At 38.2% G+C, this 18,665-nt stretch overlaps 1 protein-coding gene across 1 annotated transcript in view; it reads right to left on the bottom strand.

Moving 5' to 3' along the window:
* The window catches only part of Cps1 (carbamoyl-phosphate synthase 1), a 120,303-nt gene that overhangs the window by 10,268 nt on the left and 91,370 nt on the right, over positions 1-18,665 (bottom strand). Inside the window, exons 28-34 of the mRNA XM_008846248.2 lie at positions 17,634-17,709; positions 12,203-12,280; positions 10,248-10,355; positions 8,546-8,635; positions 6,919-7,089; positions 4,676-4,750; positions 2,022-2,120 (exon numbers count right to left, since the gene is read on the bottom strand). Coding sequence (XP_008844470.1) covers positions 2,022-2,120; positions 4,676-4,750; positions 6,919-7,089; positions 8,546-8,635; positions 10,248-10,355; positions 12,203-12,280; positions 17,634-17,709 — 697 coding nt within the window. The remainder of the gene's footprint in view (positions 1-2,021; positions 2,121-4,675; positions 4,751-6,918; positions 7,090-8,545; positions 8,636-10,247; positions 10,356-12,202; positions 12,281-17,633; positions 17,710-18,665) is intronic.

Below are 18,665 nucleotides of genomic sequence, written 5' to 3'. Positions count from 1 at the left end.
ACATAAAATAAGTCAAAAATTATTATATCTTTTCTATCTCTAGAGGTTTACAGTACTACTGATAAATTTTCCCATTGTAGATGTGTCATTAAATATAAATGTATTAAACAGTACTCTAAACTACATTTTAGCTTTGTTTAACTATATATACATATACATTTTTAACCCACAGCATTTTAAACTCATATACAAATAGAATGTCCTTTGCAACAACTCATGGAGCTGCTGAAACATTGTTTTAAAAATAATGCATTGAAAGGTAGAATATCAATATTAACCAACAAAACCTTGTTGCTCAAAACAGAACAAACACTCCTCCCCCTATAAAGTCCCCCTTTTTCCTTCAAAGCAAAATTGTGTTCACTGATGCCAAAATCCCTCAAATACTTTATAGGGATCGAATTAATTTTGGCTGCACATTTCCCTGCGGCACTGGAACCGAAAACAAGGCACACTTTTATACATCACTGCCTGCTTAAACTGGTATTTTAAAATGCTAGCTCTGCTGTGATTAGTTGTGAAGATGGAGGCGAAGGGCATGGTCTCCTCTGAATAGCCCCAGGTCTCTCATTAAACTTTAAGCCATCATTGGAAGTTGGGCAAATATTCTGATAGTTGGGACTTAATAATACTTAGTACCCATTTATACGTGATGAGTCGCTCATATGATGTGATTTGTCTCTAAACTGCCATTAAGTCTCACAAGTGCAAGCCATCTTGTTAGCCTTTGCTCTAAGTACCCACCATTGTCCTTCTGCCACCTTTATAAAGCAAACCCCAAGTTACTCTTTGCAGAAACTTCTCCAACGCAACTACCTGTCCCATCTCTAGAGTCTAATTTGCTAATATTAAGACACCCTAATGAGATAGCATTTATAATAATCACCCACTGACTTGAGAATATCTGATTCTGTTCTAATTATGTTTTTATTGACTTTTGTATAACCATGCAGGGTTTGAGCTTATTAAAAGCACAGCAGGAGGATTATATATGACCATTTACTGTTCTTACAGTATAAAAGAATTACTAATCCCAAATCAAAATGAATGACCAGTTGAGAACCATCTATTTTTTAGGAATTTATAATCAGAACTCTTTGTTGTTATAATGATCATTTCAAGTAGTTACAGATATTTCCTGTCCAAAATTAAGATTTACACTTGAAACAGTAAATGAATAATGCTTTTATTGTACTAAGATGTTCATTTATAATGATCTCGCCTGGATTTGACCTATAAGGCTTATCAAAGTAATATTTCAAGAACTTTCGCAAGAGTGTATTTCTTAGGGTCATTGAGTTATTGCCCTTCGATGATACTCAGCCTAGAACGTAAGACACCAAGAAAATTTCTCAAATTCCCTTTTCTTTGACTTTGAATCCTTTGGCATTTAGTAGAGATTGTAAGATGGAATGAGGGGTGAGAGGGAGGGAAGGAAGGGAGGAGAGAGGGAGGAAAGGAGGTTAAGAGAGAGAAAGGGAAAGATGGTGCATCAGAAGATAAGGAGAGTACAGTTTTCTTCAGTTAGAGAAAAGCAGATATTATGACGTCCTATAGAGGTCTCAGCCTATTGTTAGAACAGTGAGATGGCTAAAGTTTTAAAGGAAGTACTTATAGATAAAAGAGTAGATACTATAGACATGGAGGAAAGAAGACTGAGAAAGAGAAAAGGGAAGCAAGATAAATTATTGAAAACCTGTGATCAGGGGCTGATGGAGAGCAAAGAGAAAATCTGCAGAAAAGACCTAATGAAGGAATTCCTTTTCTAATGTGTCCTTCTCAAAGCAGTGTTTCACTGGAGACATTTTTCCTCTGGTTTTTATTTTATTTTTGTATTAGCTGCTGCAACAAGAGAAGGCCCAAACCAGGGAGCACACAGAGGAACAAATGAACATTCTTTTTATAAATTGCCATTTTCATTAGAGGGATGTAAAACATTCCTCTTCTCTACACCACAGTGAGCAACCTGGCCACTCACAGTATGCAACCCAGGAATGCACACAGCTACACACACCACTCACCTGAATTCCAATCAGAATACCTTTCTGAGGTATCTTGAACCCCGTGGAGAGCATCGCCTTCAGGAAGGCTGTATGAATACCTTCACCAAAGCATGCTACCTGTTAAGGAATAAATGAAAAAATAAACAAATGAAGGAAACAGTAGACAACTGTATCTACCAAAAGAAAAAGAATTCTTATGGAGAGCACTGTACTGATAAATTCCATCCCTACATTTTATCAATCTTGCCCAAAGACCAAGCAATCTGAATTCAAAGATTCAATTGCTGGCCAGGGCAGATGAATCTTGTGTTTTTAATTAAGCGTAATGAATGAGTAAGCAATTCTTTCTCTATTTAACAACACTCAGTGGAGCAACATTCTGGATTCTACTGTGAGTTATTTGGATACGAATCACAGCTTCTGGTCTGTAATCTGGTGAGTTCCCAAATGTTAATATGACTTAATGTTTAAATAACAGTATATGTCATATATACATGCAGCAGTGTATGAATTCACAGGGGCGTAGTAGAAATGATTGACTGATCAATTGATTAGGAATCATTTCATACATCTTATGAGGCCTTCTGAGAAATACCGTGACTACATGAAAATTTCAAAAGAGCTTATTCTTTTGTATCATTTTTATAAATGAACCCAAATAACCTGCAGCTTATCCTGAATCCCACAGCCACATGTAAAAAAATGATCCCAGATAGCATGTAATGCTACAGAGGTTTCATCTACGGTAACTGCTGCACACCATAATTACAAGTCAAATAGCTTCCATAACTAGAGGACAAGTGGTGTATTTTAACATGATGGGAGTCAATTCTGCACATCATCATTTGGCACAAGTTCAGAGTCACCATTATAGTAAATAACACTGACGGCTGAATTCATTCTTTAAGCAAATGACCCTCTCTTGCTGGGCAAGGAAAGTTCTCATGATTATAACCTTCAGTTGACCACAAGTACATGCCGCTTTTCACTCCACAGTGAACATTTTAATCAGTCAAATACTGACCAAGCAACTTGAGCAATGTCAGCGTAAGTTATCAAGTCTCACATTCTACAGAAAGGAACGGAACAGTCCTATGATAACTGCAGATACTCAAAAGATGTTCAACAGTTTTTTGTCTATCCATAAAAAATAGTCAAAGATTTCTGGAAAGGTTAAGACTTCCATCTTCACTTCATTACTAAGAAAATAAAATGCCCCTTAATAGGTCAGAACCTGGAGGCTTATGCGGCCCTACGACAAGCCACTCAAACACTGTAAAAGTCCCTTTGAAGCCTAGAGATTTCTAAACTAAAATTATTATTCTTATTTTAGTTATGAAACAGAATTTGAAACACTATACTTGATGACACTTGGAAATATGACTTTAATATTGGAATAATTATTTCTTTTTATAGTTTAGAAAAAGAACCAAGGGGGCAGCTGAACTTCTAATTTTTTTGTATTGCTGTAGCTCATCTACTCCAACAAGGTATGTGAGAAGCAGAGAGAACACCAACACTGAAGACAAACTTGCTAACTAGAGGAGGAATGTAAGAGAAACAGTTCTTTTCCTGATCTGACCCTGGACCAGCTGAAAACAGACTCATAAAATGAAGATGAACCTGAAGACAGAGTCCTTTAACGGGAGTAGTGCAACACCTGCAATTTACAGTGAGGCTTGTTCACCTACTAAATTAAAAGATGTAGCAAAAGGGCCAAGAGTCCCCTTTCTAAGAGTGTTTCTAAGTATCAACAGGATAGTCATTTATTTTTCACTGCCTGCCTCCTGGTCTCACTTGGCTTCTCATCATAGAGAGTGCTTGTAACCAAGCAACCATATAAAATATCAGGTATTTGTTGCAATTAGATATTCTCCTCTTTCAGATTTTCTTAATACCAAAAGAAACAATGATGCCTCACAGTCTGATATTGGCACTCCACTGTGCACTGATGAGGATCTGAAGGTTGTATCTAGTACGTCTGTCAAGGGCTAGGTGATTCATAAAATGTTCTGACACTGACATGTAGAGAACTTTCTAGAATCTGACAGCTCTCTGAGAAAACACATTTCGCATTCTTAAAGAAACTTTCACATGACACAGTCCCAACACAAGTGAAGAGGGACATCCAGTGGCCAGTCCCATTATAGTTTTTAGATCATCCCCAAGAAGTTAAAAGTGCTTTAAAAGTGGGCTTGGGATTTTTCACATATCTGTAGATTCCACAGTATGCACATCTATGACCTTTTTAATTCTGCCATTCTGTACATTAAAATGCTGCACACTGAGTTGACTTAATAGTAGCAGAGGATGAGCTGTTATTACATAAATATGTGGGAACCTTAAAAAGATTGACACTGGTTATATTTAGCTATCCAAAGAAGTAGACGAAAGTTGTTCTCGATGGGAAAAGTGGAAATGAATTACATACACAAGTATATTCTGTTGCCAGACTGATGTGTAAGTAAGAATCTAGACTCTGTTCCAAAAACAGTAAGAGATTTTTCAATTCAAACTTTGTAAACCCTTTGAGTTGCCCCTGAAAGAAGTTTGTGAAGTCGGTGTTCCTCTCGCCACTTGCTACCTTACTCACTTTACAATATTCAGATGCTAAAAACCTCAGCTAGCCAAGTAAATTTGATGAGACTATTTGTGGATCATTAACTAGTTACCTCTCCAGTAGAAGCCATCTCACATCTCAGAATGGGGTCAGCATCCCTCAGCCGAGGCCAGGAAAACATTGGAGCCTATCAGACATAACAGGAAGGAAAAATATATGAGATACAGGTATAAAGGGAGGGGAGAAAGAACCCACTCAGTGAATCATCTCCCATGGGATTCGTTTAGGCTATGAAGACATTCAAAAAGATTCTCTTTGGCCCAAAAATCCATCTTGAAAAATAGCTTTAAAATTCCATTCCAAGAATTTGTTGCTCTCTTGGCCCGAAACCTGGATTAAGTAATCACAAATGATTTCTGTAAATAGGTCCCCTGTGACCAGTCTAGACCAGTGCTTCTAATCTATCTTGCACATATTCTTATTGGAGCGATTTCAAACAACATCTTCTGGGCATCAGTCTCCTCAAACAGAGTTCAAACACATTTTTCCCCTTGATAGGCTTTTGGAACATTCCTCTTCTTGTTCTGTTCATTTCAACTCACAACAACCCACCTTGCCAGAATTGGCTGGCTGTAAGCTGACTTCTGAGACATTAAAGTGTTGTTGACACCTCTTAAAAGCTTTGAAAAACATTCTGCTTGGAAATACTTCTAGTTTTTTTCATGTGAACTGCAACATAGACATGCTTCCTTTTCAATTATTTTATCGGTGTGTTTCAGAAGAAGCAAATTCTTATTTCTTGCCTGTCTATTTATCTGGTCTAGGCTATCTCACCATTGATTTTGGTACCTTCTAAGTTATCACAGGAAATCCAGCTTGAGGTCATTTCACTGGATTATCTCAATAAACTACTATTTATTTCTGCGTTCCGACTTCCCTGATTCTCCATCTGTTCCTTTTTATCAGCTACACTAGGACTGCTTAAATTGACAATGAATAGGTAACTTGAAAGCGATTAATATTCATATACAATGACAACTAGGAAAGAAAAAAGATGGAAAATGCAATGCATTTTTCAAAACGCATATATCCATCAATGTTGAAAATTATATACATATATTCATATATGTAAATTTATAAAAAATAAGCATATGCTCCTATGAATAAAGAAGATTTAAAATGCATAGAGAGCCAGGCTCAGTGGCACACACCTTTATCTCAGTGCTTGAGAAGCAGAAGCAAGTGGATCTCTGTGAGATCAGGGTCAGCCTGGTCTACATAGCAAGTTCCAGGCCAGCTGGGCCTATAAGGAGACCTTGTCTCAAACCCCTGCTCCCCAAAATGCATAGATAGTATCGACAATGGAAAAACCTTTTTATTGATTACTCCCTGTTGGTCCCAAACAAACATATTATGTGTTCTAGACCCATTGATAGCTTTAATGATGAAAAGTAACATTCTGTCTCAACACACTATAAAATCCAAGGAATTCTGTTATTAACCTAATAAATATTTTTTATTCATAGTTACAACTTAAACATCCTACTATAAAACTAAGAAATCAGAGTCTTATCTGTAGAACAATTATGGTTAAAGTCACCAGTACATATAGGAACAAAAACCTTTTGAAGGCGTTTAAAATATGTCAATTTCATATAACTGTATCATACAATATGAATTAATTTCAGTGTGTGCTTCATCTAAGAAATCCAAATATATTTGTAAGTCTCATTAATCCTCAAGCTTATCCAATAAGGTAGTTAAAGGTCATAATAATAAGGACCCTGTGTGTGGTCAGCTAGAGGAATATAATGGCTTTGTTATCAAAGTATTATTAAAATATAATTTCAATTCCATCATTCTCACTGCCTCACTACAAATAGCTGTTGCCTCAGTTTTCCAAAGGGAAAAATTGTGCCAATGAAGAAAATACAAAGTAAGCTAAGGTGACCAAGTCAGTAAGAATTTAACCCACCTCTCGGGATGACTTTTATGAGACTCATGAATTCCTGAAGACTTGGCACAATTCAAGCCTTGTCCTGAGTAAGTCTGTCTGAAATTTCTGTTTACCAACTAATCCAGTACCACCATGTGTCCGCTGCATAAACAAGGCTATAATCCACTTGGCCAGTTGGTTTTGAAGTTATGATATTATCGATAGCTGTCAAAGTTCGTAAATGCACAATAGTTTACATGCAGTGACCTGTACAGACACCTCATTGCATTATTGAAAGGAAGATGTTCAACAGTCTAGCGCTTTAATTACAGGGTTCATAAAGTCACAAGCTTTTTATAGCAAATATTTCCTTTCATTTTCTTGCAGCTCATGAAATGACAGATCTTTAAAAATGTTACCTTAATCGCAACATAGTCAGCAGGGATAATGGGGTACTCCAGTGTGGGAAGATGTTGCTCATCAATGTTTTCCCCAGTCATCACCTTTGTAGCCACATCAATGAAGTCCACCCCAAGAGTCTTGGAAACAAAGGGGAAGGATCGAGAGGCTCTCAGGTTGCACTCAATCACCTAGAGATAATGAAATTTAAAAGGAGAGAAATGATGAAAGTCCATAATGACAATATTGATATTCCTTTTGTCACTTGATTTCTGTTATTAGCTTGCTTTGCTAATCCTAATCTCTTTTATTGTCACTATTTCAATTTTTTCTTCTCTAACTGGTCTTGAGGTCAGTGTCTTTGAACTCTGAATGTTTCCATCCCATTTCCTCAGTTCAGTCCTTGCACACTGCAGAGAGATTGTTTAATGCAGTTTGGATAATGCCACACCCCTACTGAAAAGTCCTCCTTGGACCTCATGGTAAAGTTGGGCTGCTGAAAGTCTTGTATGTCTTGCCTCAGCATGCACCTCTCTACTTTTTATGCTGCCTTACTAGCTCTAGTCCTACTTTCCAAAGTTGCCTTCCGTTACTCATTTAGAAAACAGTTTCTCTGTAAATGTAGCTATTGGTGAATCAGTGTCTCCTAAATACACTGTTTTTTTAAATTTTTTTTATTTTTTATTTTTTTGGTCTTTTTGAGACAGGGCCTCTCTGTAGCCCCAACTGTCCTGGAACTCACTTTGTAGACCAGGCTGGCCTTGAACTCACAGAGATCTGCCTGCCTCTGCCTCCCAAGTGCTGGGACTAAAGGTGTGCACCACCATGCCTGGCAATATGTTGTTATTTTTTTTATATGAAAATGTAGTAGCCTCTCTACTTTCAAATTATCAAAATTCCAGATAGCCCATAAATTCCCTTTACAATACAAAAATCTTCCTTGGTGGCTTTTATGATTTGCCCCAGATCAGACACAACATGACATTCAAATACACATTCATGTGCACATGTGTATGCACATTGGCAAATATGATCTCTGTCAATTCCAAAGCTATTTGCACACCCTTCCTGCAGCTACTCCACTTCTGTCATTAGGTCACAAGGTATTTTCTTCCCATCTGTCATTAGGTTGAAAGGTATTTGAGAGTAGAGAATGTCTTATATATCTTTGTAACCACAATTTGCCTGCATAGTGAACAGTGAACAGATGTTTGTTACTGATAGTTTAAATAAAAATGGAAAAATTAGAAATAACCTAATTGAACTAAATTGTATTTTCTTTCCTTTTCCGAACTGGTACCCAAAACAAAAGGGTAAAGAGAAAGCGGAACTTCAGTGAAGTAACTTATGAACGCTCTACACACGCTGTTCACTCTAAGATATGCACATCCGTCTATACTTCTCTGTGGATGGAACACAGTTACCTTCTTTCAGTGCATCAAGTGCTTTACAAAGTTGTGAATGACATATCAGTGCCACTAAGAGCCTGCGCCTTCAAACAAGATAAGCATAAGATGCTGTGCGACATCCCTCTCAGACAGGAGCAGCTGCAGGGGTCATAAGAGATTACCATGGGGACACAAATCAACAGGACCAACATGGCCTAACACAGTGGCGATGTTCTCTGAGCACATTGGTATTTCTTACCAAGACATCATTTCCTTTGACAAGAAATTGGACATTGAATGGCCCAGAGATGGCAAAAGCCTTTGCAATCTTTCTGGTCGCATCTTTCACCTAGAGCAAAAAAACAATGGGATATAATAAAGTGTATAGCAGGGGTTTAAAACCAAAAGATAGAGACCTTACATCTAGATTATCTTCACTTCTATTTATATAGCTGTGTCTATATTAATCTTGAATATTGGTGGATTAATAATAATAATAATAATAATAAGCACTATTAAGATTCTATTAACAGGAGAAAGAAAAAATAATTTTATAAGAGCACCTGTCTGCCAAATAACACTATCTCCTGTGATGATATACTCTGTTCTTACACTGAGGGTTAAATGAAATCCTTTCAATCTACTTGCTCTAACACAAGAAACTGCAGTCCAAACTCTGTATCAATCTAATGATCTACCTGCTGAGAGGTGCAGGCCCCTAAATTACATGGTATTGCAAAGAGGCTGGGGAGATTTATTTTATGTTGCTCTTCTTGTACCTTAAACTCTTCAAGGGTTGATATTATGGTGAGAGGAAAATGATATTTGCCAGCAAGGGGGTCCCTCCATGTCTGCATGTCACATGTAAGAAGAATTCCTATAACCAACCAGAGACAGAAGGTTCCCATGCCAAAAGGGGCAAGGATGACAGGAAGCAAGAGCTCACGACTTATCCCAGCTACAGGAGTGAATCGGCAAATAATTGGGTCTGAAAGAAGCACAGTCTATATATGGCACATTTTGCTCTGAGAGACTTGGGGAAATCTGACTTTTCAGGTCATTTATCCTAACATGAGAAATTGAAGGGCATTTGAAATCTGGGAACTTTTTATTCCTTAATTTTATACTGTTGTTACAAAGCATTGCCCTACCTCCATATTCTACAGTAAGATCTTCAGAATATACCCAAAGTACAAGCAGACACATAGGCAAGCACAGATTTTGATGGCAAGATCACTGAATATGCTCACTAAAAATGCCAAGCTGACCTGACCTCCCTGTAGTCCTCAGGAGTGACTTCAGAAGAAAGGCAGTAAGTGTATACCATAACACACATATTGAGTGCTAAGGCAATCATCTCAGAAAGTTCTTTAAAGGAGTGTCTCTAAAAGAGGGGTCAAGAGGCATATCACAACGTGCTGGCTTGAAGTGGGGGTCAGAATGAAGAGTGCAAGCCCAGGTTCCAGAAGGTTCCCAAGTGGCTGCTGCACATCTGCTTCCCCACTCCTCAAAAGTGTCACTTTCTGCTGCTCACCTGTAAGTGGCTCTCAACTATCAGAATCACCTGCGGCATTCAGTCTCTCAAGCTGTTCCCCAGCCCAGCAGTAACAACATCACTAGGAGATTTTTGGTAAAACACAAATTCAGGAGTTTTCAGAACCAGAGTTAGAAACTTTGGGGGTGTGGTCCTTTATTTAGGAAGTTCTCTGGGCAATCTAGTTGTACAATAAAAGCAGAACTAGTATTCAACCAAACAGACTCTAAAGGACAATGAAAGAAATTGTCTTTAAAATACTCAGCTAGTTTAGGGCAAGGAAGTTCCTCTCATTAAATTTAACCTAGCACACATCTTACATCACTATCTGGATGTTTTTAAAATGGGGCAAATTTTTGGCAGTGGTGGTGCTTAATGGTTTTCATCTTTGGTTGTTTCCTTTCAGTTTTTATCTATATATGCTGACCTTTTCAATGGCTCCTTGGCTGATGGTTTGTGTAGGTAGCATCAGAGTGGCATCCCCTGAGTGCACGCCTGCATCCTCAACATGTTCAGAGATGGCATGAGAGATGACCTGTCAAAAGAAGATTATTTAAAAATTGTCAGACACCTGCTTCAAGGCAGATACTCCCTCACCCACCTCTTTGACTCTTAACCAGTGCTGGGAGCATTGCAAGTTCTCCTGCTATGCTCCTAGTAAGAGCAGGAGAAAGAGAAGCACACACAGTCCAGGCCCCTTGGTCCTTTGTACAGTGGCTAGTGGCCTCTAGACGTAGCTGAGGGAGACAGAGAACTCACTTTCCTCTTCCACTGACTTACATGGGTGTAAATAATAGAAGAAAACTCAATCAACTCCTACTGACTAGTGAAGATAGGACAGGAGACTACAGCACTGAGAAGGCACTAGAAGTGTCTCTAACTTATAGACACCAGAAAGAAGGTGAGAGATGTGAATGTCTAGTGTGGCAAATGACATAACAGGTGAGTTAGAAAGAAATATTGAGGATTTGATCAAGAGAAACTTAAAGTGAAGTTTAAGAGACAAGAAAATATTCTTGTTTTACTTTATAAATAAGGAAACAAAACTAAAGTAAGAATGAGTTAAGTTCACATGACTAGTTTGCCTGATTTAGGGTTTTGAACCCTACCTGTCTGATTCTGAGTCCATAATCTTAATTACTTTTGCGTGTGTGTGTGTGTGTGTGTGTGTGTGTGTGTGCATTAATAAGACACATACTTGGGAAATAATGGGACTTAGTATGAGGAGAATATACATGGGGTATTTGCCCCTATTCAAAAGAAGTCTTCAACATGTAATCTAACTAGGAAGACAGGGTGTAGCTCAGTGGTAGAGGGTAGGAACCTTGCTTGGCATCTGCCAGGTCCTAGGATCCATCCCAGTACTGAATAAAAATAAAAGCAAACAACACACAGAATCTTACTCTAATTTGTGCTCCATGTCAATGAGGAGTTAAAAGAAATTGGACAACTACCCTCTGAAGATGCTTCAGAGAAAATTCCCATCCTTGGGGAAAGGGAGTTGAAATAAATTATCTATGAGTGCTTCAAACCAAAATTATGAGATTCTGTAGTTAGCAGAAACTGTTACGATTTTTAAAAGAAAATAAGAAAACCCAACTCTGAACTGCTTATCTATTAAGAAAAGAAGATTTGACATATTTGGTAGTGTTTTGAAATATTCGAAAAACAGAAGACGAAGGCTAACAATTTTCTTTTCCCTTGAAGCAAATAAAAGACATGCACTCTCTAAAACATAACTTGCTATATTTCAAGATAAATCACAGATGCATTATTAACCCCAACATCAAACTTAAGTAAAATACTCTTCACATTTTCAAATGTCCCTGAAGTTGAAGGCATGCATTGGTGTAGCCATAGCAGATGTGATATGGTAAGCTAATTTTATGTTATTATCTTACCTCCCTGATTGTTTGGCTTTGCCTTTATTAATCCAATGAAAAGGGGAGAGGGGGTGGGAAATAAGAGAAGAAAAGCAGGGATTCAATTAGAAACTTCAGAAAGGAAAGTATTGGCTGTTTTTATAATATTCACAGAAACATAAAAGGAAAGACATGGACAGAAGAAAATGAGATAAAAATCTATTCAAAAAGAATGAAGAGTGCAGGATGGTAACTGACACTGAAAATCATCAAAGAGAAACGCTAACAGTCTGATACTGGGACTAAGATGCCCATGACACTGCCACTGAATCATCAGAGAATTTGAGAGGCAGTGGACTGCTTTTTTTTTTTTTCTTTTTGACTGAACAGCTAGCTTCACCACTGTTCTCAGAAACCTGTTGTTTAGAAACTGTGAATTCTAACGTGTGAATATTTGAGGATTACTAAGGATAAACACTGATAGGGAAACAGAGATAGGGAAATGAGATAAAGCACATACCCTTCCGTCTTTGCCGACAGCATCCATCTCCACTTCCCGGGCCCCCTCAACAAATTTTGTCAGCACCACTGGGTGCTCCTGTCAACAAAGAAAACAGGATCTTGAGCAGAAATTACATGTATAATATCAACCAAGTCATGTGCCTTAAGTAAATACCAGGGAAATACTTGCAGAAAACTTTGGACTAAACATACAACAGAATATATTAGCCAATCTACTTTGTAAGAATAAGGTCATATTCTCCTTCCAGTAAGAAAAAGGATTTTGTCCAGCGCCAAGGGCTCAACCAACTGAACCTGAGTTCTGAAATCTCAAATACCGGCTTCTAAGCCAATTTGAGAAAAGAAGCCAAGGATGAAACAAAAGTAACGTCCTGTTCTGCTGGAATCACGAACATTTCATTTGCTTGGAGATGGTTATTGTGTCAGAGTCTTTTCCTCTTCCTATCCTCCTTTCTTCCCAAGCGCTAGCGCTTCTTAAGTCAGTGCTGTATGAGAACCGAAAATGAGCGGAAGGAGAGGTGTAGCATTCCGCTTACCAACCTGAAGATGAAATCCTTTGTTGGAAGTTGATAAGCCTTATCCTACTTTTAAAGTATAACTTTGGCAAATGGAAAACCAAGTCTGTATTTTTATTAACTTTAAGATGTGCTTCTTTGGCAATGCCCTGGACCACTTACCAATCTTGAATTGCTAACCCGCAGTCAGTTGCTCCAGGACAATGTTGAGATGCCCCTCCATACCTTGTTGCTGCTTTCCTACTAAAGGAAGAGTTTGCCTGTTGATCATATGAGCTCATATCTCCTCCTCAATGCCCTGGGCTCCTGGTACCTGGACTGCTTGTTGCTTCTTGCCAGGCCCTGCATTTACCTGCCACCATGCCTATCTTCCCTGTGCATCCTTTACCTTTGCTCCTCAACATCATTTTTTATATTTCAGCTCACCTTCAAGGCCTACCTAAGATGTTGCCTCCTCCTTGAAAATTTCTCTAAACATGTCTGGCCACTATCCTAAACTTCACCATCTTATACATGTGTTAATTTAATATACCTCCTTGAATTGAATGCTTTAAATAGAATTGAATTTGTGGGAAAATGTTTTAAGATGCAAAATTTATTATTAAATAAGGTAATTTTATATGCTTACTTCTATTAAAAAGTTTACTGGACGGGGCTGGGGAGAGGGCTCGGTGAGTAAAGTGCTTGTCATGGAAGTATGAGGACCTATGTTCAGATTTTCAACACCCATGTAAAAGCCAGGTGTGGCTACACATCTGTGACCCCAGCACTGAGGAGGCAGTGACAGGCAGATCCTTGAAACTCATTGGCCAATCTAGCCAAATCACTGAGCTCCAAGTTCAGGGATGAGACCCCCATCTCAAAAAATAAGGTGGACAGGACTGGAGAGATGGGTCAGCAGTTGAGAGCACTGTCTGCTCTTTTAGAGGACCAGATTCAGTTACCAGCACCCACTCCAGTTGCAAGGGATTTGACTCCCTCTTCTGGCCTATGTGCCAGGGAGACATTTGGCACATATACATATGTGCAGGTACTCACACACTAAATAATAAATAAATAAATAAATAAATAAATAAATAAATAAATAAATAAAGTGGAGAGAATTCAAGGAAGATATATGATGTCAATGTCTGGCCACCACACATACCTGTATAGACACATCCATAAGAGAGAGAGAGAGAGAGAGAGAGAGAGAGAGACTATTGGGTGGTTTAGTTAAAACATATTTTTCTCCATGGCTGTTTCCTCTAAGCCATCAATGCTTCTTATAGTGGGTATAATGAAGCTTTGCTGTCACTCATGAGATCATGAGAATTTTTTTCTTCTATATTATGATGATAGTAACACAGCATCAAAAATAAACAAATTATCCAGCTCTCATAGTCAAGTTGGAGATGAAGAGTCTAGTTCAAGTGATTTGTAGATAAGAGAATGAGAAAGCAAGATGTACCACTAGGACATCTAGGACACGAGGCTGTTGTGTTTGCAGCCTCAGTGGAGTCTGGCTTCACCCTTGCCCTGCAGGGAGCTGTGAGTACGAATGATAACAGAAGCAGGTCTCATCCTGAAAGGCCCCGGACTGGATGCAAGGTGAGGGGTCTTTCTTCCTCATGGACAAGACTCCCAACTGAGACTATGTTTCCAGAGAAAAGTGTGACTGAAAGGTACTGTCAGCTACTGACAGCAGTTGAGGGATGGGTGCTTCTACAGGTCAGAGATGGGCTCAAGATAGCAACAGTAGCATCCTCCACCCTGGACCACTCAGTAAGTTTATAAACTAGATGTATGCTGAGTAGGAAAAGAAACTCTTAATAAAGTTCCATCTTTCGGTAGCATCTCAATGGTGGTCTGAAAGTGCTCTGTTCCTTTAGGCTGCATTCGTGCTTCTGTCTCAGGGCTCCTCAGTCTCTGTTTTCCACTGAGCCCGAAACGCTGCTATTCCTTTGCTGTCTGTCTTAACTGCTCCTTCTGTACTACTCATATTACTGACTGTTACCATTTCGGAAGTTTCACTTCAAAGGATAATCTATTCATGTCAGAGTCTATATTCATATCTCTGTGTTGACTTAACTTCTTTTTAAATTGAATTTTTATGGAAAATTTGAATTTTCAGAAATTTCATACAATATATGTCATCATATTTTATCCCCCTCCCATGAATCCCCCCTTACTACTCCCTGCTTAATTTAATGTAATATATATATAATATATATTATATATGAAAGGTCTATCAAGTCAAATTTATGTCCTGTAATGGCCTTTGGTATAGATCCATCCACTGGAGGCTGGTTAACATAGTTAGAATCACACCTTAAAGAAGACTGACTCTCCCCCTCCCTGTAGCTATTGGTTTCTTGTAGCTCCTTGACTAGGGTTGGGGTTTCTTGCCCACTACCTTACTTCTGTGCTGGGATTTTGTCTGGTTGAACTTAAATGGAACTTCTGCATGCTGTCACCATTGCTGTGAGTTGTCTGGAAAACTGTGACTTTTTTTATATTAACTATGTGTGTATGTCTATATGTCTGTATGTGTACATGAGTGCAAGACCCATAAAGGCTGTAGGCAATGGATCCCACTGGAGCTGAGTTACAGGCAATTGTGAGATACCCTAATGGGTGCTAAGAGCCAAACTTGAGTCCTCTGGAAGAACAGTATGTCCTCTTATCTGCTGAGCCATCCCTCTCACCCATTCTCTTGATCCTCAGTTTTAAATCTATGGAAGTGACATTCTGCATTCATGTATCCACACTTGGATTACTCATAGGCAGCTCCCATTCAAATGATCTACCAGGAAATGACTTTCTTCCTCTCAATGTTCTCCTTCTCCAGGGTTGCTTGTCATAGTCACGTCACTACAGTCTATCCCAGTTGTTCATAACAGAAACTCTGCTGTCATTCTTTACCACCCTTCACCCTCACTCTCTGCCCATTCACTAATTCTCTTCCATGAATATCTTCAATATTCCTCTCCACCTTTACTGCCATTGCTCTATTCCCAAGGCACTGTCATCTCTACTCCAAACTGAGGCAGTAGCCCACTAACCTCTTTCTGTGACTTTGTTGCTGCTCTGAAATTTACTCTTTCTGCTCTGCAGTAGACTGATCAGTAGTAGAGTCACTGTCATATTTGGTATCTGAGCCATATAAGGATTGCATTATTGGTTTCTAGAAAAACTACGGACTTCCTTACCTTCAAGCTTTTCTACAAGTTCTTTCTTTGTTTCTGCTCATATCAACAAAGGCTTTCACTGAACTAACTCTGTATCAATCATCAGACACCATCTTAAAAATATCTTGCTCAAGAACTGAAAACCAAGACTTTTACAGCCTCCTTTAGCATCTCATGTCTTATCTCAATGCTAATTGCTCATCAGATTTAATTGTAACTGTTTCATTCTTCAATGTCCCTAGCAAAGAAAATCTGTAAGTGCAGACAGTATATGTTATATATACATATGTGTATATATATGTAAATGTATCTATATGTGCATATATCTATAAAGAGATACGTAGATTAATATATAAATATATCTTTTCACAACTATGTCTTTTGATGGATAATGAGAACAAAACAATATTAGAGACTATTGAATAGGAATGGGTAGACAAAGAGAAGAATGATTTATAGCGCTGATTTTACTCTAAATATGTTTAATTAGGTATCGGTTCTGCTGTAGTTTGATAGGGAGATTTTCACTAGAAAATATTCAATAGGGACATCTCTGTTACAAAACTTTGTCCCTATGTGGATTCAATCAACATGCTAAGAAAAAAAGTATTCTGAGATTGAATGTTTCTGGAGGGAAAAAACTTTGTCCTATCACTCAGATGATGGGTGTAGTTGCTGGCCTCCCCAAAGAGGAACACAGCAGGATCTCAGGTAGAAATTGAAATAGAGAAAATAGTTCACTAACCCATTGAAGAGATTCCCCTCTGTGACTGTCTGTCACACAGATGTGAGTTCTAACCCACTGCTTTCCTTTCTTTATGTTCTTTGTCTCTTCTTAGTCATTATTGCTGACCACTCTCTTCATGACCAAGTTTTGGTGTGCAGCTATGCGAGAGGAGAAGGGTTCCAAGTTCATGTGTTCAGGAGCAATCCATGCTCCTTTTCTTCCTTTGAAATGCCTCTGATTTCATTCTTCATTTCCTTCCAAATTCCACTTGTCGAACATCAAACTCTCCTCTGAATTGTTCTTTTTTATTTTTTTAACCCCAACTAGCTTTTAAAAGCTTTTAAAGGAAAACATTACTTTCATACTGTACAGTACAAGGTCTGCAAATCAATAACTCCACTGGGTAAATCTTAAATGGATCACACTGAGGTAACACCAAAAGAAGGAAGTAAAAGGTGGGGGAAGTGAAAGAAAGTGACTACGTCACTATAATTATAAATATTTTTATTAACTCACAAGCGCAGTGTGCCAGAATGTGGGAAAAGATCAATAGGTGAACAAGGGGACTTACTAATAAAGTTGCACAGTTGATTGAGGTAAAGTCCCCAGGTGTGAGAATTAAGTCAGGAAAGCTTTCACCAGTTAATGATGAACATGAAGATAGTCCTTGAGACTGAGAAAGCCAGGAATAATTTGCCCAGTGTCTAACGGGATCCCTATTCAACATCCAGCATGGATGCTTATTCATTCACACTCCTGGAGTCTCAAACAAATTAGCCTGGTCTGGTCAAACATGTACAATTCTTCCTCTTCCTCTACTAACATTATGAAGATATTTATCATTTAATGTCTTTTTCCCTTTTTAGCTTTCTCGAGAATGAAATATAGGAAGCTTGTACACAGAAAGAAAGAGAAAGGAAGTTCATCCTAACAACTCTGTGTGAAAACAAAACAATAGAAAATAAAGTATGAATTAATCGAAGAGGTAACTGTCACCAGGAGGAAATGGGACATTACCTGAGAGACTCGGGTGGCCTCCTCAAGGAATCTTTTCATCTCATCCTCAGAAAATACAACGTTCATGGCAGACCCACTGGGAAAGTATGGAAGGAAAGGCAGGTGAGTTTCTTTACCATTTCAGAAGTAAGACATACTACATTTGATTGATTCATGGAACAATTCCAGGCAATCTCCAGTTCCGACATGGTAGAAGTAGGAAAAAGTGTTTTTTTCTTAGCTGGGTTTTCATTCCAGTTAATCACAAAGACAGTCAACCAAAATAAAAAGTAACTGGGGAACTGAGGGTGGGCCCAAAGGAAACCCAGCTGATCGAGAGATTGTACAGCCCCAGGATTGTTCTGTCTGATTCACTGTGTCAATACTTTTCTCTTTCAGATAGTTCTTAAAGGTCAACAGGATTCAGCCAAGAACTCAATTTCTCTAACCCTGTTCCTTCAGTGTTCATTATCAACAGCCAATCCTAACCCACTGGCCTGCTGCCAAAACAGGTCAACGTATGGCCTATCTTACAAAAGTACCCATTCTTTAGTAACATTCGCAGGTATAATATGCACTATCTGGCTGAAATGTATTCAACAGTGTCTTTCCTTCTAAATACTTAATAATGCTACCTTAAATCAATTTACTCTGAATTTTGACATTTTCAGAATGATACGGGAAGGGAGGAAAGGAGGAGAAATTGCTTTAGACATCCTTTTAAAAAGAAATATTTTCTTTACATTTTCTAATCTACTATAAATTTCTGCATAAAGCAATTGCTTTATCAACTTGTTTGAAATGGCTAAACAATAACACTGATAATTTAGAATACAGGAAACTGGAAGATAAAGATTGCAATACTCCAAGATGTTTTTCCAACCCTTCTTTCAGTGTGCATGTTGTTTAAATTAATTTACATTAATTCTTCAAAGTAGTATTATTAGACTGTGGTTTCCACAACATGTCATTTCAATAAAAGGACAGATTTCCAGTTCATTTGAAATCTTTCATTATTTTAAAGGATTCCATCTCAAATTCCATTCACACTTT

Source organism: Nannospalax galili, unplaced genomic scaffold (assembly GCF_000622305.1).
Source record: "Nannospalax galili isolate Female #2095 unplaced genomic scaffold, S.galili_v1.0 scaffold281, whole genome shotgun sequence".
Classification (NCBI taxonomy): Eukaryota; Metazoa; Chordata; class Mammalia; order Rodentia; family Spalacidae; genus Nannospalax; species Nannospalax galili.
The sequence above is the reverse complement of the archived record's forward strand: the minus strand, read 5'-3'. Positions and strand labels throughout refer to the sequence as shown.